The sequence below is a fragment of the Peromyscus leucopus genome, chromosome 23 (genome assembly GCF_004664715.2).
Source record: "Peromyscus leucopus breed LL Stock chromosome 23, UCI_PerLeu_2.1, whole genome shotgun sequence".
NCBI lineage: Eukaryota > Metazoa > Chordata > Mammalia > Rodentia > Cricetidae > Peromyscus > Peromyscus leucopus.
The window spans coordinates 12,547,758-12,574,567 of record NC_051082.1 but is presented as its reverse complement, the minus strand read 5'-3'; the positions used below and the strand labels follow the sequence as shown (position 1 = coordinate 12,574,567).

The 26,810-nt window shown below is 48.2% G+C and overlaps 1 protein-coding gene across 7 annotated transcripts in view; it reads right to left on the bottom strand.

The window, feature by feature from the left end:
- Hectd4 (HECT domain E3 ubiquitin protein ligase 4) overlaps positions 1-26,810 on the bottom strand; it is a 171,952-nt gene that overhangs the window by 15,685 nt on the left and 129,457 nt on the right. For 6 of the 7 annotated variants that reach the window (XM_037198666.1, XM_028855651.1, XM_037198669.1 and 3 more), the window contains exons 52-66: positions 26,470-26,596; positions 24,731-24,868; positions 19,723-19,859; positions 17,397-17,557; positions 15,435-15,616; positions 13,961-14,166; positions 13,575-13,705; positions 13,108-13,313; positions 10,707-10,886; positions 7,573-8,879; positions 6,640-6,847; positions 3,612-3,835; positions 3,370-3,521; positions 1,390-1,496; positions 705-828 (exon numbers count right to left, since the gene is read on the bottom strand). In XM_037198666.1, the coding sequence (XP_037054561.1) occupies positions 705-828; positions 1,390-1,496; positions 3,370-3,521; positions 3,612-3,835; positions 6,640-6,847; positions 7,573-8,879; positions 10,707-10,886; positions 13,108-13,313; positions 13,575-13,705; positions 13,961-14,166; positions 15,435-15,616; positions 17,397-17,557; positions 19,723-19,859; positions 24,731-24,868; positions 26,470-26,596 (3,590 nt within the window). The remainder of the gene's footprint in view (positions 1-704; positions 829-1,389; positions 1,497-3,369; positions 3,522-3,611; positions 3,836-6,639; positions 6,848-7,572; positions 8,880-10,706; positions 10,887-13,107; positions 13,314-13,574; positions 13,706-13,960; positions 14,167-15,434; positions 15,617-17,396; positions 17,558-19,722; positions 19,860-24,730; positions 24,869-26,469; positions 26,597-26,810) is intronic. The other variant, XM_037198667.1, reaches the window with a different exon arrangement.

Below are 26,810 nucleotides of genomic sequence, written 5' to 3'. Positions count from 1 at the left end.
CACTGCTTGGAGAGATAATTAAGATAATTACAGAATTAAAGCTAAAGGAAATCGTGCAAGTGGACCCCAATTCAACAGGCCTGATATCTTTTTAAGGAAAAAGAGTAGAGCCAGGCATAGTGGCTAACGCCTTTATTTCCAGCACAGAGTAGGCAGAGGCAGATGGATTTCTATGCCTTTAAGGCCAGCCTGGTTTACATCGGGAGCTCTAGGACAGCCAGGGCTACATAGTAAGACACTGTCTCAAAAAGAAAGGAAGGAAGGATGATGGGAAGGAGGGAGGGGAGGAGGGAGAGAGGAAGGGAAGGAGGAAAGAAGGAAGGGAAAAGCAAGCAAGCAAGCAAGCAAGCAGAGATTAGGCCATGCAAAGACAGGGAAAGGTGAATGAGATGATATAAGCAGGGTACCACATGCTGGTCACTGGGAGGCTCCAGTAGCCTCCAAAACTGCACGGAGAAGGGTCTGCTGCTTAAGCCATGTATGTAATGGCACCAAAAGTCAAGATTTGAAAAAAAAGAACAGTTTGTCTTCAAAGAGGTAAGAAAAAAAATCACTTGACAATCATGTAAACTGAGGGAGCAGCTTCACAGGCCACAGCATCACAGACAGACAGAGCAGACCCTCAGCAGGACGACAGCTGAGACATGTGCCTGCCAAAAGCAGTTCCATCCCGGACTCAACCTAGAGCGAGGGCAGTTTCTCACCTCTCAAAATGAAGGTCATAGCCACAGGATAAGATTGCTCTCCAGACGCTGCGGATGTCTTGCTTGGCTCGGTCGATAACGAATTTGTGAAATCCTTCTAGAGTCAGGTACTTTTCCTCAGGAACTGGTGGCACAGCACATGCATGCAGTCAGGGGCGGGAAGCCTGCACACGGTGGCCTTCCACTGCGGCCTCCTCTGCCTTGCTCCCCTCGCTGTGCCCCAGTGTTAACCGTGGTGTGACCCAGCCTCCCACCCAGGCTGTGCCATGGCTTTCCATCCCTTATTTCTCCAAGTCTCAGAAACACAAGGTTGACACAGCAGGTCTACACAGTGAACAGCTTTCTCTGTGCTCAAGATACCAGGAGGCTGGTTCACTGGTTCAGGCAAGTACCTTCTAGGAACCTCAAGCAAATCCCCACGCCTTTACTTTTCAGTTATAACTACCCATTCTTCTCCTTATTTTTCCCTCCCTGTAAGCTGACGGCCACAATACTGGCAGTCAGCGATACTTCCCACCGTCTGCATAAACACTTCCCATCTCAGCTGCAACTCAAATGAGCTGGGAGCATAAAGAGCTGGGTCATCCAGAGGTGGAGCAGTCCAGGCAGGCCTTGGCCAAGAGGCTTGTCCTGGAGTGGGCTGCCGTCCCCAGAATGGAAGCAGGCTCTCCAGCCATGAACGTACCTTCTTGCTTTTTGGTGGGTGACTTTTCTGGATCCTTTTCATCTGGTTTGCTCTTCTCAGGAGACTTTGCCTTCACAGTCGGCTTCTTCTCACTTAATGCAGTCCTGCTACAGACCACAGCACTGCAGTTAGGATGTGCATGTCCACATCACCTCCCAACAGGCAACACAGAACCTCACACACCCCGACTATGGCACAGGGGTCTCATTACAAAGACAAACCAATGCTTTAAGAAGTCAGAACTCCTGAAACTCTTTTCAAACATTTTCTATATATTCAGAGTGACATTGCTCAATAATGTAACCAGTAGCAAGACTAACTACCTAAGATTCAATTAAGTAAAACTGGATAATTCACAAGCTCAGGTTCTCAGCTGCACTCACATTTTCAATGCTCCCGAGAGAGCACAGGGCAGCGGTCCCAAGCAGCACATGGACAGCACCGAGTGCTGTCAGCACTGGGGAGTCTGCAGGACAGGGCCATTTGCACACAGCGGGTTAATGAAAGGTGTAGGACCTCTCTGGTCACTCACACAACTCTTCTAGACACATTTACAGTGCAAGGACTATCAGGACAGTGAGGGTTTGAGTCATAAACTAAAACTAGCCATGACAGGAAGTGCCAGCGATTCCTGGGCGATGGAGGAGGATCACTAGTCTGAGCCTAGCTGAGGTTGCATAGTAAGACCCTGTATTTTGAGACAGGTCTCACATGGATGAGTTGGAACACACTAAGTAGCCAAGGCTGACCTTGAACCCTTGATCCCATCTCCATGCCCAATGTTCAGCCCTGCCCTCACTAGTCTTAAGAACACTATATTAGCTGGGCAGTGGTGGCCATGTCTTTATCCAGCACTTGGTGCTCACACTGTGCACAGTAACCACATCTGCACATGAATATATTCACTAGTGTAGCCACAGACAGTTCTGGAAGGCTTCTAACACAATACAACCGTCTCAGGAAGGGGACTCTGAAGTAAGTTATTCATTCATTCATTCATTCATTCATTCATTCATTCATTCATGCAGTACTGGCAAGTGAACCCTGAGCCTCATGCACACTAGGCAAATGTTCTACCACTAAGCTGCATTCCCAGCCCTAGTTATTTATTTATTCATTTACTTGAGACAGAGTTTCATTATGCAGCCTTGGCTGGCCTGGGACTTGCTATGTGTAACAGGCTAGCCTCAAACTCACAGAGATCCTATTGCCTCAGTTTACCAAGTGCTGGGATTAAAGGTGTGCACCACCATGCCTGGCTATCCCCAGTCCTCTTGGCTTTTTGTTTTGAGACAGGTAATTTAGGAGCTCATTCTCTGGCCAGGTAGGCCTTCAGCTTGTGATCTTTTTGCCTCAGCCTCTTCTGAATTTCATGCCAGTTAAGAAAATGATACGTACAGCTGGGCAGTGGTGGCATACACCTTTAATCCTAGCACTCATGAGGCAGATATCTGAGAGTTTGAGGTCAGCCTGCTCTACAGAGTGAGTTCCAGGACAGCCAGAGCTGTTACACAGAGAAACCCTGTCTTGAAAAATAAAAATTAAAAAAAAGAAAGAAAACAATACATGCATATATATAAAATCAAAGGACCTGGGGTCCTACACATGTTGAATACACATTCTGCTACTGAGCTATGGCCCCAGCCCCAATCAGTCTTTCCCTCCATGCATTAAAAAAGCTTTCGAAAACAACCGCTTTATGTGTATGGATAAAGTATGACTTATTTGAAAGTATCCAGTTGCGATGTTTCCTCAGTGCATACTGCCTGCCTGCCAGTCCACATGGTCCAGGATTTGCTACCCTCGCAGGCGAGGTGAAATGGTAACTTGCAGTGGACAAGGTGGAGTACTAAATGGACCTCAGCAGCAGAGCAGAAGACAGCTGGCGTGCCTGGCTGCCCCAGGGATGCCGCAGTCTCTCAGACACCTGCTGGAAGGCCACACCACAGCCCCCTCTTCCCAGGCTCCTTGGGCGTGCACCTGAGGCTGCTGAGCACAGCTTTGTCCTTGGCAGGCGGCTTGGTGACGGGCCGCTTGGTGCTCACCACCTTCACAGGGTGCTGCTCCTTGCCGGCTTTGCTGTACTTGCTCTTATCCAGCTTGGGCTTGGGCACGCCATACTTCCTCAGGATCTGTGGGGCACACAAGTGGACAGGGGGAGTCTCAGGCCAGCCAAGAAGAGGAGCCAGGCTCAGCACAGAAACTATGTGGAGGGTGGCTACCTGTGTGAGCTGGTCCTCCAGCACCTTCTTTGGAGGCCGGACGTTGGTGAAGAAGAGGTGTAGGAGGTTGCCTGGGCTCTGGGAGTTGATCTGTTCTTTGCTAAGATAGATGTCAGAGACCCTGATGGGTTTCGCTGGTGTTAGGCTCAGCGTCTGCTCTGAGTGGGCGCAGCTTTTAAATATTTCTGTCAGGACCTCTCTGGCCCCAGGCACCAATTTCTCACCTGTTACAAAATAGGACAAGGCCAAATAATTTTCATAAACATACTATACCAGGACACAACCTGCAAGCATCTTTTCTAGTAACTGTGTGTTTTGTTTTCAAAGACAAGGTCTCATGTAGGTGAGGCTGATCTTCAATTTCTAATCCTCTTACCTGGCTAGCAACCACACGTTTAAATATTAATGAATGTGTGCGTGCGTGCATAATAGAGGTGTGTGTACCACATCATATGTGTTGAGTTGAGGATAACTTTGTAGAGACAGTTTCTTCTCTTCAAAATTATATGGGTTCAGGCTGGACTCAGGTAGCGAGGTTTTCACAGCAAATTCCTTCACTCACTGAGCCACCTGTCTACAACGGCACATTTGTGTAGGTAGATGACTGAGTAAATTAGGTGGAAACAGTTAGCTAGGTCCTCATCCTCAGGCATTCACCTTAGTTACATATCCGACTTCCTTGCAGTGAGATGCAGCCCTCTGAGCATGTCCTCTGGGCCAGGCTGCTGTCCTCTCTACAGCTGCCAGGAAGCAACAGCCTCCTAATCAGCTGCTGTGCTCTCAGGCCTACTTGCCCCAAAGCTAATCTTTAGTCTTTTTTTTCTTATTTTTCAAAGGTGTGCACCACCATTCGGCCTGACTCTATTTCCAGACTGATTTATTTTTATTTTAGGTACATGACTGTTTTGCCTGCATTTAAGTATGTGCACCACATGAATGCCTGGTGTCAGAGGAGGTAAGAAAAGGGCACTAGATCTCCTGGAACTGGAGTCATGGATGGTTATGAGCTGCCCTGTAAGTGCTGGGAACCAAACCTAGGTCCTCTGCAAGAGCACTAAGTGCTCTTAACTACCGAGCATCTCTCCAGCCCCAGCTTATCTTAATTTAAACAGTACCAATGTACCAGACAATCCAAAGCAGTAAAACACCACCTAAGCAGTCAGGGCTTGCTGCATGAGAGCAGGAAAGTGAATCACTGCACTATGAGAGAACCTGCGAAACTGGCAGAGTGCCCAGGGAGAGAAACAGGGTCTCTAAGGCTGGGCATGGCGCCCCACACCTGGAATCTACCACCACTTGGGAGGATGAAACAGGAGGATCAGGGTTGGCTACATGGTGAGTCTGAAGCCAGCCTGGACTACATGAGATCACTGTGTGTGTTGGGGGGGGGGGCGGTTGGGGGTTGGAGGGGGTTGGAAGGGGTGGGGGGAGGGTTGGGAGGGGTGGCATCAAAATGAGGCTCCCATCTGCATTATCAAAGCCTTGAACATGGTCAACAGAATGGTTGACTCTAACAGAGTCAGGAGCTAAAAGTGTATTCTGTATTCACAGTGGGGGAGACTAGGAAGCAATAACAACGGGAAGCCCTTGGGCATCCTATAAATAATCCTCTGCTGTTCATCTGTGGAGGTGAGGGGCAAAACGCATTTTCAGAGGAACAGTGGGGGCAGCAAGGCAGCTGCTCAGGCACAAAATTTAAGGCACCCCCCTCCAAACCGTATGACTAACAAAATATTACCATATCAACAGTGCTGTTTTATATTTGCTGGGTGGGGTCTGGGATGAAGAACCACTAGCTTTTTATTCATTCATTTATTTTTGAGTGTGTGCGTATGTGTGTTTGTGCACACACTGACATAAATGTGTAAGTCAAAAGACAACTACTTGTGGACGCTGGTTCTCACCTTATCCTTCGTGGGTACTGGGGGACCACACCCAGATCATCAGTTTTGATGGCAGGGACATTTATCCACTAAGCCACCTTGGCAGTCCTCCACTTTGCCTTTGTTTTGAGATGGGGTCTCACAGGCTGGTACTGAACTCTTGAGTTCAAGCGACCCTCCTGTCTTAGCCTCCCAATGCTGGGGCTGCAAGATGCTGAACTGTTTCTTCCTGGTCAGATTTTTCTTTTCTTTTTTTAAAAAAATTTCACTATTTTATGTGTATGAATGTTTTGCCTGAATGTATGTGTAACACATGTGTATCTGGTGTATACAGAGGTCAAAAGAGGGCATTAGACCCTTTGGAACAGACTGTTGTGAACCACCATGTGGGTGCTGGGAACTGAACCCAGGTCCTCTAGAAGAGCCGCAGTACTTTTAAGCACTACAATGCTCCAGCCCCTGGCTAGCTGTAAAAGTGAGACATGAACCCTGTAAACACAAATAGTCCTGTCTGTGGCTACACAGGACAGAGCCCAGCAATACACTGTGACAAGGAAGCCCGCAGTGGGGCTTAAAGCAGGAGGGCCCTTCTCAGGGTAGCTGGCTGGGACATGGCTTGTGGCTTCCCAGCCACCCTCAATACAAAGCCCTGTGCACTGGGCTGAATTCAAGTGTTCCTTCCATCCTATAGGGATGCACATACTTGGCCACTGTCAGCCAGCAGAGAGCTCAAAAATTTCTGTACACTTAAAACTGCTCACCAAAAGAATAAGTAAAAATTAAATAAAAAAGCGCATAGCTCAAACCTGTAATCCTAGCACTGAAGGGTAGAGGCAGGAAGAACAACGAATACAAGGCCAGTCTCAGCTACATTGGGAATTCAAGGCCAACCTGGGCTATATGAGACTCTATTTCAAAACCCAAAGTCTGGGCGAGCTGGCTTAGTGGGTCAGGGTGCTCGCCTCCAAGTTTGATGACCTGTTTGACCCCTGGGACCCACATGGTGGAAGGAGAAGATGAACCCCTACAGCTGTCCTCTGACCTCCACGTGGGTACCACGAGGGCCATGCACACTCACACACAAATAAATACACAGAATTAAAAAATAAAAATGACAAACACTAAGCGCACACCCTACAGCCCACCTTTAATGGACTTGTCGTTGAAGTAGTCTTCTAGCCCTGGGCTCCCCTGAGTGTCAAACAGACTCTGGTTCACCACAGACACTGTCAGAATCTCCTCTGTAGACATTTCCATCAACTCATCCTCACCGTCCAGACTCGACAAGCCAATCAAATCGTTATTGTTAAATAAACTTGCTCGGATTTTCTCAATTTTGGCTCGGGACCTTATCTGTATGAACAAAGAAAAAGGTTGGGCTCTGGATGGCTCTGCCCTGGAGGAACATGGGCACTGCTGGCCTGTCTTCTTGAGAAGCTCCCTCCCAATGCCAACGTGGCAGAACAGCTCACTTGGGAAGCTCTAGAGCCTAAAGACTGGCCAGTCCCCAGGAAGACAGCCTAGCCAGGAGAGCAACTGATGGAAGCTCTTGTCCCTGGGCTTTCTGTAGCCAAAGGAGAGGGCACTTCCTCTTACAGTGGTGCCGGGTCACGTGCCCAGGGCTTCACGCACACTAAGCAAGTGCTGTATCCCAGTGCTGGATTTTACCTTGGAGTCTAACGCTTGCAAAAGTGCAAGAAGTCATTAGATGCCTCATTTCTAAACAAGGTGGCCAAGAAACACGTGGCATCTGCAGTGGCTCTCACCTGGTCCCACACAGCACCTGAACTCAGCGTGCCTGGAGCTCAGTGCAGGTGATTCTCACATTGCCAACACAGTGCCTCTCAAAACACTGCCAGGGTCCTCCAGTGTACCTGCCGGAGACCCTCACCCCACTCACATCAATGAACTGCCTATGCTTGATAACACCAGACTGGAAGTCCCTCTTAGAGTTGACCTCAAGAAAAGCAGCTGCTGAGAGTTGCCCAGGAGCTCCCCAGAACCCCATGTTGCCTATTAACTCCTTGGAAGCAGCTTGGAGAAGCCATGCTGGCCAGATCAAGGCTAAGAGCTATTACCTCCACCACTGCAAAGCCTTTGATAGGGCGCGCTGTGAGGGGCTGGGTATCCAGGGAAGTGACCGTGTACATGGAGCCCACGTCGGAAACAGATGCTGTCTCTGCATTGTCCAGAGGTTCCCCTAGGCTGCCCAGGCTACCCAGGCTGCCAGTGCTGCACAAGGAAATGTCCAGGCTCTCCTGGCTGGACACCACATGGGGTTCCAACAGGACAGGAGGAACAGGCAGCTCCAGGCCCGAGGGCAGCGGGTCTACTGAGAGGTCACTAGCAGTCTGCGAGACACCCTGGGAGCTACAGACTGAGGCCTGGCTGGTAGAGGCTGAGGCGCTGATGCTCATGGCGGGGGCCAGGCTGCTGGACGTGCTCCCCTCCAAGCTGTCCACACTGGGGAACCCCAGCAACCTCTCAGATTCAACTTTGCTGTCGCCACCCTCAGCCTTGTCTTTTGGCTTCTTGGGGTCTTCCTCCTGCAGTGGGATGTAGATCTCATCTTTGAAGACACCGCCATGGGCATTGCAGGCCTTGCGGATAGCACCTCTGACGACAGCTTCATCCAGGTGTGTAGGAATGCCCGAGATCACTAGCAGGCGACTGTGGGCAGTGGGGCCCACCAGGGCCTGGCAGGCATCGGCGATTGCATCACTTGTTACACCCAGGCCCTGTGGATCCTTTCTGGTAAGGTGCCGGAGGATGATGAGCAAGGTGAGGGCACGGTGGAACCACAGCATGTCCTCGGGCTTGCTCCCCCCGATGCTGAGCACGGTGGAGTCCGCATCTGTGGCGCGGGAGGACTGGCGCTTGCTGGAGGAGGAGGCCTTCTCCCGCTTCATCTTGACTTTCTTCCTCTTGGACAAGAGGCTAGGGCTCTGTGGTGTCTGTCCCGGGGAGGAAGAGGAGGAGGAGGAGGAGTCGCTGAGGTTTGGGGTGGTCGTTGAGGTCACCCCACTAGCTGTGACACTGATATTGGTAGGCAGGGTTACTTCAGCAACTGCCAGGCAGCCTTCCATGAGAGCATGGAAGTAGGTTGAAAACCTGCCCTGGTCACCCACAGCTACTGCTCCAGAGCCGCCACAGGCGCTGCCCGAGACCCAGCTCTGGGTCTCCTCGTCGTACAGCTTGTGCAGCTCTGACTGCAAGGCCATCAGCATGGCCAGGCAGGGGTTGAGCTGGAGGGCGATAGAGGAGGACAGGCCAGCTGGGTGTTTCCGCTGCTCCAGGCTGTGTACTGTACGCAAGAGCTCAGCCAAGAGGTGGAAGACCAGCTCCTTCACACAGGCTGCCATGTCTGTGGTCCACAGGAAGTTTCCTGAGGCAGAGAGAAAACAGAGTAACCATGTCACCGCCCATTACTTCCCAGGAACAGCTCTGAGCACTGTGATGGAGCTCAGAGATGGAGAGACCAGTGCGTACTGGCGGGCTGGCCAAGGCCTTTAGCCCATGCCTTCGACAGCATGCTGCCTGCTCCTGGATCTCAGGCCAGACTTCTCCGCAGAGGACTAGTCAGAAGCCATTAGGATGCTTCCCAAGGTCCAGGATGTCTGCCGCTGGGGACGAATAGCTCAGTTCTACTCCAAACACACACTGAACAATGATTTAAATTGTCCTGACTTAGTCAACAAGAAAGCCTTACTCTGGTCCAGAGCTGCAAGGGAGCAGGCTGAGCCCAGAGCTGCAAGGGAGCAGGCTGCAGTCACTTCCATCCAGATGGGGTTTGCACTGGGCAGAGTGCTTCCTGGGGTTCCCAAGGCTTCTGCTTAGGTACAGCACCTTCCAGGGAAGGTAGCGAGCTTCCTGCTCTCTCGGGAAGCTGTTTGGAAGTTCTTACTGAAAATAAGTTCATGGGTTCCCATGGAGCTTCCAAAGGCCAAGGTTAAAGCTCCCCTGTCCCCAGGCTCAAGGCTTATGTCACCCCCACCAAGTCTTTCCTTTACCACAGGACACTTATGTAAGAGGACAGATATCCTCAAAGGGAATTCTTCACCAAACCTGAACACGATGGCATAGACATCTGTTCCTGCAATAAGTACTGCCCAGAGTGTCTTAAACATCCTACAAGATTGACCTAGTTGCCAATGTCTAAAAATTGGGAGGATCACACACACACACAAAAATTCCCTTTTCTAGCTTTTGTTGAAATAAAAATAAAAATTCTGGCCAGGCATGGTGTCATATCCCAGTAGAAGGCCATCTGGTTTTAATAGGGAGTTCTAGGCCAGCCAGGGCTACAAAGTGAACCACTGTCGACATAAATATATATATATATATATATATATATATATATATATATATATATATATATAGAGAGAGAGAGAGAGAGAGAGAGAGAGAGAGAGAAGTAAAATGACGACAAAGCACACAACTCTGGCCAGACCTCATCTGACAGTGAACAGTCTCAGTCACTGCCTGGTGGGTCTATGTCAACACCCCCTTTCCTCTGGTTATTTATTTGTTTCAGTGACATATGTGGCCCCTGAGGCATCTGGGATTGCTAGCTGGTTTGTTTTAGTCCTCACCAGAATCTATCCCTCTATGCCCAGCATCCAGACTCCACCATGAACAAGTCACTGGGGCTGCTTCAGCACACACTCATCTGGACCTCTAGCTGTCCAGCCCCTCCCCTCTGTCCTGATTAATTTGAAGCACACCTCTAGACCATGAGCAGGAACACTGTGGACTAAAGTTCAATGTTTACTTTAAATATTTGGGAGCTAAGTTTGCTTGTAGTTGAGAATCTGACCCCTGAGTTGACCATTTTGTGAGTGTTGTGTGCTTTAAGTCTGTCAGCAGCTCTGCGGTTGTAACGTTCCATTTGGGGCGCTGCTCAAGTCCATGCCACCCTTCACCATCAGTTATAAAAAACAGCCTACGAGGCAAACATTTACATTTTGTTGTTGTTTTGAGACCAGCTTACCTCTGCCTCCATACCTGGCAAACATTTACCACTTTGAAGCATGGCAGTGTTGCTCTTCGCTTCATGGGCAGCTGCCATCAGGCGGTGCAGTGGCAACACCCTGCAGACGGCTGACTCGGAGTCAGGACTCCCAAGCCTGCTTTCAGCACAAGTGCGCTGACAGGTTGTAGCTGCCTGGACTACCTGTAGGCCAGCCTCCACCCACCCCTGACCCCTGCTCACCCAGCAGCTCCACCACATGCAGGAGGACCGCGGTAGGAATGGCGTCAGGCTCGTCCTCTGACTTCCCTTCACTGTCCTCGGATTTCCACGATAGCAGCTGCTCTGCAAAGGCCATCGCCAGGGGGAACTCCAGGGGCAGAGAGTGCAAGACCAGCACAGCTCCAGGAGGTGGGGATACTCCTAAGAAGGCCCAGAAAGAACATGTGTGATTGGCAGCATCTGAACCAGGTCCATCTGAGAAAGCACCTGCTGCCCAGGGCCTCCAGACCTGCTTCTGTGGCAGCGGGATAAAGAGCAGCAGTGGGACCATCTAGTGAGGTGTCAATGGGCAGGCCAGGCATAGTGGCTCCCATCTGTCATCCCACCAATGGAAGGCTGAGGCAGTACGATTGTGAGTTTGAAGCATGTCTGGACTACATAGCAAAATAACTAAAGAAGAACTAAGTAAAGGCAGGAGAAGACACCAAGGGCCTCAAGCCCAGAACTAGAGATGGGTGTAAGGTCTGCTCTGAAAGAGGCTTTCCTGAAGCCTGCCCAGCCTGAAGACATGCCCTTTTGAGTGACCACAACTCACTAAGAGCTGAAACCTACATTTAGGACCCTGGCAGGGGAGCTGGGAAGGCTCCCCTGCTCTTTGTAGTGATGGAAACTGTGCTCAGCGCTCTGCATGGACCTCCACCTCCGACCATGGGTTTGATTTTTCTTATTACCTCCTTTCATTGCCAGAGCCCAAGTCTGACTGAAGTGACCTCCCACCCTCTACTGCAACCCATGCCCACTGTGAGCACCTGGGATGGAAAGTGAGTCTCAGGGACCTTGGGTGAGGTGAGAGAAAGCGCACCTTGAGGTGGACGTCTGTATGCCAAAAATGTAGATGACAGAAAAACCTTAGTTTTGGTTCATTATGCTGGAGGTGGAACCCAGGGCCTGGCACATGCTAAGCACTTGCTGTACCACTGAACTATTCCCCAGCAAGATCCTATTTTAATGTAAAGCTTGAATAGCACGAGGTGAAGGCAAAAGACTATGGGGTAGAAAAGGTTAAGAAAATAGTGTAGGGCTGGAGAGATGGCTCAGTGGTTGGGAGCACTGGCTGCTCTTCTGGTAGACCTGGGTTCAATTCCCAACACCCACATGGCAACTCACAACTGTCCCATTTCTAAGAGAAAAAAGACTGCTTAGCAGTCTCTCTAGTTCAAAAGAGACAGAGAGAGAGAGAGAGAGAGAGAGAGAGAGGAATGTAGGTTGCTGAGCAGTGGTAGGGAACACCTTTAATCCCAGCACTGGAGAGGCAGAAGCAGGTAGATCTCTATGAGTTCAAGGCCAGCCTAGTCTACAAATCAAGGTTTTTTTGTTTGTTTGTTTTTAAAAATATTTATTTATTATGCATACACTGTTCTGCCTGCATGTATCCCTGCAGGCCAGAAGAGGGCACCAGATTTCATTATAGATGGTTAAAAACCATCATGTGGGTGCTGGGAATTGAATTCAGCAACCTCTGGAAGTAGAGCCAGTGCTCTTAACCTCTGAGCAGCCATCTCTCCAGCCCCTACAAATTGAGTTTCAGGACAGAACTGTTACACTGAGAAACCCTGTTTTTATAAAAACCAAAAAGGAAAAAAAGAAAAAAAAAGAGAAAGACAGAAAAAGAAGAAGACAAGACTGTAGGAGCTGGAGCATGGCTCAGTGATTAAAAACCCTGGCTGCTCTTCTATAAGACCAGGTGTAGCTGACAGATCCCACATGGAGGCTCAGGACTGTCTACAACTCCAGTTCCGGGACCTTGAGTCTGCTCTCTGTGGGCACCAGGCACACAAGTGCTGCACAGACACACATGCAGGTGAGACACCCATATACATTAAATTAACTCAAATTTAAAAAAAGAAAGGAAAAAAGGGCCAGGGATGGTGGTGCATGCCTTTAATCCTAACACTTGGAAGCAAAGACAGGCAGCTCTCTGTAAGTTCTAGGCCAGCTGGTCTATATAGAGAGTTCTGGGACAGCCGGGGCTACACTTAAAGAGACAATCTTAAAACAAATCAAGAACCAAAAAAATCCATCAAGACCCCCAATCCCTGAGGTTTTCCGGGGATGCTAGGGAGAAAAGCAGCAGGTGCTCACAGGACACATCAGACACTAGAGAGCTGTCACAACAGAAACTCGAGGAGCATTGGGCAAATGGTACTGCTCCAGACGGTGATGGCTTCAAGAATGAGACTGCTGCTCTTTGCAGAGCTTGAGGAGGAAGGCAAGCCCTCTGGGCCTGGTGGCCTCTGCCAGGCCTTAAATCTCCGGTCTCTCAAGCCCCCTGCTCTGAGCAGTCTTTGTCCTCACTCATAGCAATGGGACTGGGAGCTCCCAATGCCGCCATCGGCAACACCGTGAGCTGAGAAAGACTCACCTAGTTTGATGTGGACCTTGTCTGTGGAGAGAACCACAGAAGGATACTGGTCAGCTGTGGGTGGAGGGGCGAGCCCAGTGTTGGCTGGGGAGGCATCTCGGGGGTAGCAGGCAGCTTCGATGAGGTTCAGCTGGCCGGTGCGCTTCACTTTGTGGCCAAGCCCATAGACGAGCACACGCGCCCACGGGGCCTTGTACAGAGAGGAGCTGAGAGGAAGTGGGGGTTAAGACAGACTTGGCCAGGCCAGGTACTGGGCATAAGTCATCTCCACCACCTTTAGAAGGTCGTTCTCTATAAAGCCTATTCCCCACAGACACAGGAGACACAGGAAGAGCTGTAAGTGCTTTAGAGATAGTGTGCACTTGAGGGCAAGGACAGCTGGAGACAGGTTCCTGGGGCAGTGCTGCTGGAATGGTCCACTTAGCTTTCTCTCCCCAGCACCGTCCTCTGGAGAAAGGACAACTTACTCTTTGCGGAATCCAGACTGACTTTCTTTGCAAGACACAACAACAAAGGCCGCTCCAGGAAAATTCACATCCATATTGACTTTGGACTCAGAAATTGGGAATTCTTCCGAGGGGAACTGCTCCGGTGCTGTCTGAAAGGAGACATGTAAGAAGCAAGTGTGGGCTAGACACAGGGAACGCACTCCATCTCATCCCGTAGGAAGGACACACGCTGCAATAGGTGCAAGAGGCGGGCAGCCTCTGGAGGAGAAGGCCACCAGAGGCCCACCAGTTCCTCAAGAATGGCTGCCCCGTGGCCCATGGGAGAGCACTACTCAGCAGGGCAGGGACCCGCCTGTTTCAGTGGTGGCCCCAGCAGGGTCCTAGGAGCCCAAGCCTCCCTCTACCTGCAGGAAGGCGCAGATCTGCTTCGTCAGCTCCAGGAGGCTGTCCTCGCCCTGGTGCAGGGTGCGGGTGATGGCCACGCTCAGCCACTCCCTTAGCGTCTGGGAGCTGCCCTGGTAGAAGAGGTCGGTGGCCGAGCAGCTCTGTGAGTGGATGCAGTGCCGTAGGGACTGTGCCAGGAGGATGGAGCTGGAGCTGATGGTGCCGTCTGTGGGCAGGACAAGGAAGGGACACGACAGAACTGCAGCAGCCAGCCTGCGGGAGCCTGGGAGGCAGACACCCAAGGAAGGATGGCGCTGACCGGAAATCATCAGGGCAGTGGGAGGAAGACAAGAGCTTGTGGCCTTTAAACTTGTGCTTTCTTTTTAGGATAACATAGTGCTACAAATAACACCTTCAGTGGAAGCCCAGGCCTCTGGTTCCGTGTACGGGCATGTATGTGTACGTGCATGCCTGGAGGCCCGAGGTTGATATTAGGTGTCTTCCTCAGCAGCTCTTCACCTAATTTTTTGAGACAGGGTCTTTCACTGATTCACGTAACCTGGCTGGCTGGTGAGCTCCAGGGATCCTCTTGTCTCCATCTCCCTAACACCGAGGTTCCAGATGCACACCACTGTACCCAGGCAGGTCTCTCTCTGCAGGCCTGGCTGTCCTGGATCTTGCTCTGTAGCCCAGGCTGGCCTCAGACTCGCAGAGATTCTCCTGCCTCTGCCTCCCGAGTGCTGGGATTAAAGGCGTGCGCCACCAACACCCAGCTTGTGTGCAACTTTCCACGTGGGTGCTGGTACCCAGAGTTTTGGGCCCTCATGCTGGTACAGTAAGTCCTACTGACAGTCATCCCCGCTGCCAAGCTTCTTACAGACCTACATGGGACGGCCCATCCAGCCGCGCTAGGCCAGCCTAGGCTCCACTAAGTATGCTGAGGTGGCCAGTGTGATTACTCAGTCTTCACGGCCAAGCTCCGCTTATAGTGTATTCCTCTAAGTGGGCTGATGGACCCTGGTACTCTGTCAGGCTAGTGGAGAGGGGTTGTGTACATGCTGGCTTGGCCCTTGTGGCTGCCAGTGCCTCCCTTTCCACTCACTATCTTAGGTGACGAGAAGAAACACGGAGGTTGTGGCAGACAGGAGCGTCTCAGTCATGGGAGGACCAAGGGATGATTTCCTCACTCAGCACTGCCCAGTTGAGCACAGAGGGCCCAGGCTTAGCTGGCTCACATGAGCAGCTCCAGAGCAAGCCCTGCATGGGAACCTATGGCTGTCTCTGCAGGGTCGGGCAGAGCGTCTGTCACAGCAGTCCCATGTTCAGTGAGCACTGGCCGACCACTAGCTGACCGAGGTGAGAGTGCACTCAGTTGGCTAAGAGCAGATGGCATGGCTATCTCAGGTTCCTTCCCCACCCTGGAAAATTAGCATGGCAGGCAGCCCGTGTGACCTGGCTCAACCTCAGGGCTCTTTTTCCCTGGCCAAGTCTTACCTGGGAGGGGAGGAGCGAGGAGCTGATTGGACAGGAGCTGCAGGTGCTCTAAGGTGATGTCTCGGATGGCGGGGATGTGGAAGAGGCGAGTGAATAGGTGAGGCAGCTTGGGGGCGAAGATGTTGAGCAAGGCCATGCGACAGTACAGCCTGGCCAGTGCAGCCTCACACCGCAGCAGCTCTCTGAGGGAAGAGAGAGGGGAGACACACTGAGTCATGCTGACAGCAGAGCTTTTGGGGGGGTGGGAGGTGGGACAATGACAGAAGACACTACATCCCAGGCTTCTCTCCTGGCCCTGTGTTCTGTGTCTCAAGTGATTCACTTAAGTTTTAAATCAAAGCCACAATAGTTTGCTTTATGGGTTTTATTTTGTTTTTCAACTCAAAAAACACCCTTGAAAAAGAAATGAAAATATCTACACAAAACTTTGTAAACATAAGTTCATAGCAACAGTGTTTCTAAGGGCCAAAGAGTGGAAACAATCTTCAAGTTCATTAATTTAGTGGTAAGTCCGAACAACTGGATGTTACTAAGTAAGATAAAGGATAATACATCAACATTTCCAAGGCAGATCCTTTGAAGAGGTAACTGTTCACGGAAATTGGCATAATTAGAGTGAGATGGCCATGTAGATCCCTGAGGCAGAAGTGAAATACAGTGTGCAGAGAACAGAAAACCTAGTGTGGCCCAAGGAGGGAAGAAGCCTCCGAGGCTCACAGGGTGTCACAAGTGAGCTACAGTTCGGAGCCCTTCACGTGGGAAGGTCTGACACCAACCATCCCTTTAGAGTGAGAGGCTAGAGAGGAGATCCACTGGTCTAGCCCAGCGGTTCTCAACCTTCCTAATGCTGGGACCCTTCAATACAGTTCCTCATATTGTGCTGACCCCAACCATAACATTATTTTGTTGCTACTTCATAACTGTCATTTTGCAACTGTTATGAATCATAATGTAAAGATCTGATTATGTGTCCCCAAAGGTGTTGGAAGCACAGACATAGACAGTGTGGGTTTGCCTGAGGAGAAACTGAGAGGCTAAAGGACAGATGGAGAGGAACATGGTGTGCAGAGGCTTTGAGAGGAGAACTGCACTTGTTACTCTGCCTTCCTCTCAACTGCAGCTGGATTTCTTCTTCTTGCTCTCCTCCTCCTCCTCCTGATTTATTTATTTGCACTGGTGTTTGCCTACATATGTTTCTGTGTAAGGGGACTGGATCTCCTGGAACTGGAGTTACAGATAGGTGTGAGCTGCCATGTGGGTTCTGGGTATTGAACCCAAGTCCTCTGGAGGAGCAGACAGTGGTCTTAACCACTGAGCCCCGGAGCAGGGATTTCTATGATGGGAAGGAACAAGTCATAGGATAACTTTTATTTATATATTTTTTAATAAACACAATCCTTGGCTGGCCTGGGATTCATTATGCAGACTAGGCTGGCCTCAAAATCACAGGAAAGTCTTAACTTAGGAGTGCTCTCTCCAGCCCCTTAGGGGCATTACCTAACAGTGCATGTCAAGGCATTGTGATGATCATCATTAGATTTCGCCTGTAGAGGGCAGCCTGTGTCCACTGCAGCTCTGCCCCTTTCAGAGTCCTGCACTGTACTGTGCACACAGCCAGTGTTCAGAGTACGCTTGGTTAGCCAAGACAGGGACAGCTGGCTGTTTTCCTCCCATGAATGAACTGGGTGTTCCTTCTGTTCCCTCCTGACTCCTTTCCTTGGCATGTCTTTACTGTGCCTCTCTAGCTGGCTCCAGTCCCCAAATCACAGTAGAGTGCCTGTGACACAGGCCATGCGCTCCTAGACCATCTTTTCTTCCTGCCTCTTGCAATTCTGCAACTGCCTTCCTCCTTCTAACTCTCAGCTTTGAAGGAAAAGCCTTCTAGTCAAGCATGAACGGGACACATGGAAAAACACAGTAGACACATTTCTGTGCCCCAAAGAGAGAAAAGCCCAGGTTCACCTGTGAATTTGAAGGTTGGTATTGTCCAGTGTGACCAGACCATTAGTGGCCGTCCTTCGGTAGCCTGCAGGGGGTCTTTCCAACATATCGATGGGGTACCAGTACCGCACCAGCACCCCTTCACTCCGGAGGTATGTCTCCACCTGCACCAACTCATTCACCTGCAGTGGAGAAGTAAACATCCAACCTGCTTTTCTGAGAATTAACTTTATTTTTCAAGTTCATGCAAAGATATGTATATATTAAAGTTAGATTTTATGCTATAATTTGTATCTAGTTGCTATTTTTTTCCCCAGAGCTGAGGACCAAACCCAGGGCCTTGTGCTTGCTAGGCAAGCGCTCTACCACTGAGCTAAATCCCCAACCCTCTAGTTGCTATTTTATGAACTAGATTAATGAACCCAAAGAGAATTTACAATACACATGTTGATTTAATTGTTCTCAAAAAAGTATTTTTTTGAGGCAGGGTCTCACTGTGTACTCATGGCTGGCCTGGAATTCACAGAAATCCACCTGCCTCTGCCTCCAGAGTGTTGGAATTAAGGGCATGCACCACTACACCTCGCTAAAAGATTTATTTTTATTATTTTTAATTACATGTGTGTCTGTGTGTCTCTATGTGTATATAATCACATTGAGAGCAGTTGACCTTGGAGGCCAGAACAGAGTGTCAGATTCCCTGGAAGTGGACAGTTGTGAGTTGCCAAACCCAGATGTTCTGTAGGAGCAGCAAATACTCTTAACTGTTGAGCCATTTCTCCAGTATTTCCCACAAAATCAATTCTTAATTATAAATGAACACATAATAGAAAACAGAAAAAAAAAAAAAAGACAGTTATTTTAAAAAAGCCTTGGGCGGTGGGGGGGACGACGACACACAGGACGGGGACAGGGACAGGGACAGAGACAGGACGGGACGGGACTGAAAAGATGGCTCAGTGGTGGAGAGCACTGGCTGTTCTTCCAGAGGAACCTGGTTCAATTCCCAGCACCCACAGGGCAATTCAAGACTGTCTGTAACTCCAGTTCCAGGGGATCCAACATCCTCACACAGACCTACATGCGGTCAAAACACCAATGCACATAAAATAGAAATAAATAGGGCTGGATAAATGGCTCAGAGGTTAAGAGCACTGGCTGCTCTTCCAGAGGTTCTGAGTTCAATTCCCAGTAACCACATGGTGGCTCACAACCATCTGTAATGTGATCTGGTGCCCTCTTCTGGTGTGCAGGCAGAACACTGTGTACATAATAAAGAAATAAATCTTAAAAAAAAAAAAAAAAAATCATTTTAAAAAAAGTCTTCAGGAAAACAGGAAAAAAAACTTCAAATCAAATAAAGATTAGAAAAACCAAATTTTGTTAAAATAGCCCTTGTATAATTTGTGAGTATATTTTAATTGCTTTTTAAAGTAAATCTTTAATAATGCCTAGGTAAAAATTATATTGGTATTTGAATGCAGAGTGCATATGTAGCAGCTTACTTTTAGTTTCTACCAATAGAATAGAGCTGTCAGATAGATTCCTTGCCTTTAACAATCCTGATGCTGTCTTCAAGGACAGCGGCTCACTTTGCTCCTCACTGAGCTGATGCGAGGCAGTGACAGTTGGGTCGTGACTGGCGGTGTAGAATGTCAGGGAGTGCTGGTGTAGCTTCACTCCCCTAAGTGTGAGATGTTCTCACTGAGTCCTTCCACACAGCTGCACTTCTATTTAGTCTCCTCCTTTCTTTGTAGGATTTATTTTATGTTTTTCTATGTATGTTTGTCATGTGACTGTTTGCACATGTGTGTTTGGGTGCCCACAGAGGCCAGAAGGCACTTGGATCCCTTGGAGTTAAGTGCCTGTGAGCTGCCTGCCATAGGTGTTGGGATCTGAACTTTGTTCCTAATGATAGAGTGAGGGCTTTTTTTTTTTTTTTTAACTTTTTTTTTTTCCTTTTATTTTATTTTACAATACCATTCAGTTCTACATATCAGCCACGGGTTCCCCTGTTCTCCCCCCTCCCACTCCCTCCCCTTACCCCCAGCCCACCCCCCATTCCCACCTCCTCCAGGGCAAAGCCTCTCCCCGAGGACTGCGATCAACCTGGTAGACTCAGTCCAGGCAGGTCCAGTCCCCAGAGTGAGGGCTTTTAACCACTGAGCCACCTCTCTAGCCCAGTTTCCTTGTTTCTAACTTGAAGAGAAATCTCAGAGCACAATCCCTGTTTCATGTGTCTGTGTGAAGTTGAGAACAGACCCTGTAGTCCCTTTGTCTGGTACCTGGGCATAGCAGCCTCTCTACACATACAGGACTGGAGGAGCCAAAGTGGCTGTTCACTTACTGAATCGACATCTAGGACAACTCCATGAAGGCCAAAGGTTTTGAGCATCCCTCGGATGGCAAATTTTGGCAAGGCAGTTCCCACGGTACTGCTGGTGACATTGCTGCTGTCTGGAGAGCGTGTTACAACCGTGAGACCTGAGGAAGTAAAGGAAGACCAGTTCACCTTGGGAGGCTGTGCTGTAGGATCTAAAAAAGTTCTGCAGCATGTGACAATAAAAAAGGAGCATAGCTCAGCCTGTAAAGTAATAACAAAATGGTAAACTCTTTCAATTCATGAGTTAAGAAGACAAGTAAGCCATTTAAAAACGGGAAGAGGACTTGGATAAATACTTCTCCAAAAAGAAATAAAAAAATAACACATGAAGCAATGTTCATTATTACTTGTCAATCAGGGAGATGTAAGAGCCACAGTGAGACCCCTCGGCAACAGCAATTGCTGATATAAAGAGACAGATGGAACATACTGCCACACATGTGCAGAAACTGGAACACTCATACATAGCTGGTGAGCTGCTGGGAATGTAGGATGGTCCAGAATGTAGGATGCTTTAGAAAGTATTTTGGTAGTTTCTCAAAAGGTTAAACGTAGAGTTACCATATCACCCAACAATTCTACTCATGTTTATAGATTCAAATCTATTATAATACATATGTATTTCTCCTAGAGAAATGAAGATGTATGTCCATACAAGAGGGTGACACAAATGTTTAGAGTAACAGTATTCCTAATTGCCAAAAAGCAGGGCCAATTCAATCATCCATCAACGATGAATGAAAACAACTAAGGGGCATGTCTATACAATGGAGCACTGCTTGACAGTAAAAAGAATCAAGTATTGACATATGCTTTATGGATGAGTGTATTTAACTGTGTAAAGGTGTGTTACATTTGTTTAACTAGGCAAAGATGTATTACATTTGTTTATACTGCATTTGTTTAACTAGGTAAAGATGTGTTACATTTGTTCATATTGCATGTTTAACTAGACAAAGATGTGTTACATTTGTTTATACTGCATTTGTTTAACTAGGCAAAGATGTGTTACATTTGTTTATACTGCATTTGTTTAACTAGACAAAGATGTGTTACATTTGTTTATACTGCATTTGTTTAACTAGACAAAGATGTGTTACATTTGTTTATACTGCATTTGTTTAACTAGGTAAGGATGTGTTACGTTTGTTTATACTGCATTTGTTTAACTAGGTAAGGATGTGTTACGTTTGTTTATACTGCATTTGTTTAACTATGTAAAGACGCCTTGCTGTTTCACCTTGCTTGCCTAAGATACCTGATCTAATAAACAGCTGAATGGCCAATAGCTAGTCAGTAGAGAGATAGGCAGGAGTGGAGGGCAGAGAGAATAAGTAGAAAGAATCTAGGCTTGGGAAAAGAGAATGAGAGAGGAGAGAACAAGGGAGAAAGAGAGGGCCCAGGGCCAGGCAGCCAGGCAGCCAGAGGCAGAGTAAGTCATACAGAAGGAAAGAAAAGTAAAAAGCTCTGAGGTAAAACATAGAAACAGATTAAAACAAGAGCTAAAATAAGACCAAGCATTCAAAATTAACAATAAGTCTCCGAGTCATGATTTAGGAGCTGGTTGGTGGCTCAAAAGAAAAAGCCTGCTACATTTGATATCCACCATGGGGCCTGAATTTCCACACAGGGCCTGAGATGGCAGAAAAGAAAGGAAAAGGAAAAGGAAAAGAAAAAAGCTGGCATGCTAAGTAGAAACAGCAACCTAAGTAAAAATGCCTGCCATAATGCAGGCACAAACTTCCTAGAGCTGGGGTGGATGAATGCAGTTCCCTGGCAAAGGCAGCTCCAGAGCAGGCTGCAGGCTTAGGCTTGGCGGTCATGGACCCGAGAAGGGGTGGAGCCAGCGGCCAGAGCCTCTTGCAGAGGGCCTAGCCTGCACTGCTGAGCAGTTGCTGAGCAGCGAGGCCCCTCCCACACAGCTGATAGGCTGCAAGTGTGCAGCTGCAGGCACTTACCAGAGTAGGATGGGGGAAACAGGTACAGTGTGCGTAAAAATGTGTGTAGGCTTAAGAAAGAAAAGAAAATGGATACAAACAGTCATAGAAAAAATAGTTTAAAAATAATAAAGTCTTTAAAGAAAGACTAAAGTAATATAAAAAGGGTAAGCCACGTAAAGATGGTAAATACACAGGGAGTTTGGATCCTGTATGGTGTCTTGTTCAATTTTTTGAATACTGATGACTTAATGATAGCTGCTGAGAGACATGTGACTGTTAAGGGGACTGCTGAATTAAACCAGCCTAGATACGTAAAGAATGCCTTAACTTTAAAATGGAAGTCAAAAACTGTGTTGTGTTGGGGAAGAGATTACCCTTTTGTTTCCACAAGAATCAAAAGGCTGTGGGTTTGTTCAAGGTTAATTGAGATCAGGTTTGATTGGGGGAGACCTCCTGAAAATCTTGGCTACAGATATAAAAGAAATAAACCTAGAAAAACTACTAGCCAGTGATATATATTTTACCTGCTCAAACATAAAAAAAAAAAACCCCACAAACATCTTTGGTTGGCTTGTGTACAAAACACAGTCCATACTTGTGTTAATGCAGACATGTATGTTACCTTTGAAAGTCTGTGTGTTTTCAGAGCAAGGGGACCAGATACCAGTGAAAATGGGTGGCCCGGTGATCCAGTCTCTCAGATGCCTCTGCTGCAGTTTCCTCAGAGTTCTGCATGCAGAACAGCTTTAAGGCTGCTGGCTGAGATGGTCCAGCCTCACAAACTATTCTAGCCAGGACTTCAGATAGGCCTTGTACTTTTTCTCACTGCACAGAGACTGAACAACAGATGTTATAACTAGTTTTCCCAAGACTTAACCATTATTTCAATTTTCTCAGGTTTCCTAAAGATGCCATTGCCCACAGACAACAGGAAGCAGTCTAGAGATAAACATTCCCAAGAAGTGGAGTGGGTGTTCTTTGATCATTTGGTGGGTTATGGATGATTGCTACCATTAGGGGGGGGATATAGGAATATAGCATAAAAAGACAAGAATTAACCTCAAATGTTTTACATTGGTATGGACTTTGGTATACATTGGTATGGACTTTGGTATATTGATACAAATTTAAAGTTATTTTTGTTATATTGTACATATGTTTCTACTCTTGGTTGGGGTATTGTGCTTATGCAGCTCACTTAAAAATGTAAGGTATAATTAAGAAATGCAGGTTAGTAGTCATCTATAATAATAAAACCTGTAGTCATATTAGTATGTTTTCAAGGTTAAACAGATAAATATATTTACATAGATAGATGGTCTTCAAACACATCAAAAACCTGTAAGATATGGCATTTACGATGTTTTGTTAACATGGGCTTTTCATGACAGTGAGATGCATTTCCTCCTGACAGCACCAATTTACTTCAGAAAGGCTGATGGGCATTGAAGAACCTCCATGTGGAGGTCGCTTTCAATGTGGCAAAGCCAGCCATTTGGGAAATAAACTGTCCTTGCCTCGACTGTTGACAGTACATGCAGGACACAAAGGAAAGCAACTGCCAAACGGGGCAGTCTTGGAAGATTCCTGCTTCATAGAAAAGTCTGCTAGATAGTCTGCAGGGCACAAAGAAAAGTGACTGCCAAACTTTGACAAAACAAGGTGGGACAGTCCTTCAAAATTCTTGCTTCATAGAAAAGTCTGCCATATTTTCTAGGCCTGTAGGTCAAAGATGAATGCCCCAATGTTGCAGAGGAGCCTTGTGTGACTGTCCAGGCAGCCATATGTCTCTGTCATTTCTATAGTTTTGGAAGTGGCTTGCACTGCACTTCCTGTTTGTTTAGGTAATATTATATCCTCCTGGGATCTTTGATGGAGTTGAAAACTAGATAGTTACAGTTACAGTTTTCCTTAGCGAGGATAGAAGGTAAATTAGGTACAGAGTTTTGGACTCATCAAAATAGAATAGATAATAGAGTGATTTCTCCAAATTTGCCAAATGCAAAGGGACTGGATATTGTAAATGTAATCCTTACCTGATAACTGTTCTTATTGTATATAGTCTTACTATGTTAAAGTTAAAACATTTCTTTTTATTTTGACAAAAAGGGGGAGATGAGCCTGGAAAGAGGAGCAAAGTCTGAGAGATCACATGTTAAATGATTCCATCTGTAACAAATGCCCAGAACAGGTAAAAACACAGACAAGAGGGAGAGACACAGTTCAGAGTCCAGGGAGAGGGAAGGATGGGTCGATGGAAGAGCACAGAATTTTTCTGGGGATATGAATATGCTAAAGAATTAGATGGAGGAAATGGTTTAGTAGATCCCCTGGAGCTGGAATTCTTCATGGTTGTGAGCTGCCATGTGGGTGCTGGGAACCAAACTCAGGTCCTCTATAAGAGCAGCCAGCACCCTTAACTCCTGAGCCATTTCTCCAGCTCCAGGTATCAGGAGTTTTTGTGAAGATTATTAGGCTAAAAAAATGAGTGGCTTGAAATTCTTTGTGTATGTGTTTTTCTGTTGTTTCTTCCAAGTGTAATAGATTTTTGTGAAAAGCATATTTAAATTCTAAAAAGCTCTATAAACCATGGCCATGTGGTTTGGGTGTTTTATGGGTTTTTGTTGATGGTTGTTTGTTTGTGAGACAGGGTTTCACATAACCTAGGCTGTCCTCAAACTGTAGCCAAGGCTGACCTTGAACAGATCTTGTTACCTCCAAGAGTGTGCCACCACGCCCAGCTAAACACGTGGCTTACTAACTCAGAGTCCACACCCACGCAGGAAGCCTACCTGAAGCCTGCTTCCTTCTCTACTCTCAGCCCTGACACAGCTGCTTATGCCAGTGAGCTTGGAGCACATGGGAGAGACTACCAGAGGTCACGTGCCTTCTTGTGGCCCACCAGGACACTTGAAGGCTTCACAAGAGAGTTTGGAGGTCACTTCACTCAGAGAAAGACCACCCTGGGAGCCAGCAGCTGCTCCTTTCAGGGGAATGTCACACACAGAGCAAGGAGGAAGCAAAAGCAAAACCTTTTCGGACTTTGTCAATTGTGAACTTGTTTGCTTCATCTTTAATGTCCTCAATGGTGGGAAGATAAAGGTCTCTTGGGATGCCGCCGTTCTCCTCATAGAGGAATTCAACTGTCTGCCGGGCGATGTCCACCATGCCTGCAAACACAGTACACCAAGTAACTCTCAGGGAACACAATCTTCAGTCCAATAAGGCACTGACTCGTGCCTGGGAGGAAACAATGGAGAGTATTTCCGTGCCCTTGCTGGGAGGACACTTTGTCCCCAGTTTAAATACTAACGCCATCACTTCTAGGAGCCTCAGATGGACCTTGCCAGGTGTGCCAAGGAGAGAGCACCTGAGTCAGCACTGCTGGTGTGCATCAGCAGAGCGCAAAGAGCTGGAGCCTCAGTCCAGGACAGTTCACAAGGCACACGGCTATGCTGCATCTAACCCGGGCTAACTGAAGAACAAACGGCCAATGAGGAGGAGGAGGATGTGGGAGCAGTATTTGCTTCTGACTCTGCAGATCTGGTGCCACAATAAACACACTCTTGAGAGGTGGAGAGCGGTGCTAGGCACCTTCTATGCACTACTGAGATGTCCTGTGGATCTGTTTGTTTTGAGAGGGTCTCCCTATGTGGCCCTGGACAGTCTTGAACTTGCCACCCTGTCTGGATCACAGCCTGCACCACTATATCCGGCTGCTTTGTTTACCTCCCATAGGGAAGGATATTATTACACTCAACAGCAAAGCTGACAGTGTGGTATTAACTATTCTAATAAGCCAAGCAAAGAGATGGCCAGTAGTTGGTAACAAACAAAAGGAAAGCACTGTGAGGGTTCATCGAGGTGTTTCCTTTTGCTGCAGCTGTTTCAGACCTACAAGGTTTAGCCACCATGGACAAGACAATGTGGGCTGACAGGAGACTGCTTTTAAACAGCCCAGCCATCACACAGCTACAATCTCTATTCACTGGCCTTTCTGTAGTGAAAAGGTGTAGCAATGTGAGCACGCTTTAAAGGAAGGCACAGTTACAGGAGGACGTCATGGGAAGCAGCAGCAGCCACCGCCGCCGCCAGAGTGGGCATGAAGCTGGGCTGAGCGTGACCAGATTACAGAATTGCAGTGATCTGCAAGTTTTTTGAAAGGAATACTGCAGAGGAGGAAAACCTACTGTTTAAGGAACAAGTAGGGGGACATGTGGGTCATGCAGACCTTGTAGGCGTCCCGCTAGCCTTCCCCAAGGGACCTGGTGACAGCAGCTGTCCTCTGGGTGCTGGGAGCCACCCCCACCCTCCTTCTCACCTTTGCCACTGCTCTGTTGAAGGGGAAATGGCACCACCGTCATTGCTGCTATGACACTGAGCACTGTACTGAGAGCACTTCTACACCCCAGGCTCTGCTCTTAGGAATGCCATGTGCATCAGCTTACTGGTTTCACACATACAGAGGAGGTAGAGATCACTACTGATTCCATTCAAGATGGGGAAGCCCAAGCTCCATCAGCTGCTAAACAGCCCATCTGTGATTGCAGATGTGAGCATTCTCCACCAGGCCACACAGCCTCCCATGACAACTATTCCGGCTTCATAGTCACACTGACAAGGGAAATGAAGCCTAGCAATGAAGGCAAAGGACCCATTGTTCACTGACATCAAGCCAGACACACCATCTGAAGAGCCCCTCTCCTCAACTGTATCCCCCTCATCCCTCACGCCTCTCAGTGACTCTTCAGGAGAACAAAACACAGCAGACCTAGTTGTAAAGCACCCTTGATCTGATCCAGGCCCGACTTTCGCTCAGCTTCATTGCGGAAGCGTCTTCGGATGGTAGGGAAAACCTTGGTCTCCCACGCTTTCACCAGCAGGGCATAGTGGTCCTCCTGCGGGAGAGGAAGCTCGTGAGCCGAGGAAGAGCTTCATGCAGGCACTTGTAGCTCTGTGCAAGGACCTGCCCTGCTCAAGGCTGGCCTAAACACAAGGCCTTAGGCACCCCACAGCAAGCCCTTTATCCCCACCACAGCAAGCCCCACCCCTAGCAAGCCCTTCCTCCCCAGCAAGTACTTCCTTGCCTTCAGAGCACCAAAGCATTCTCAC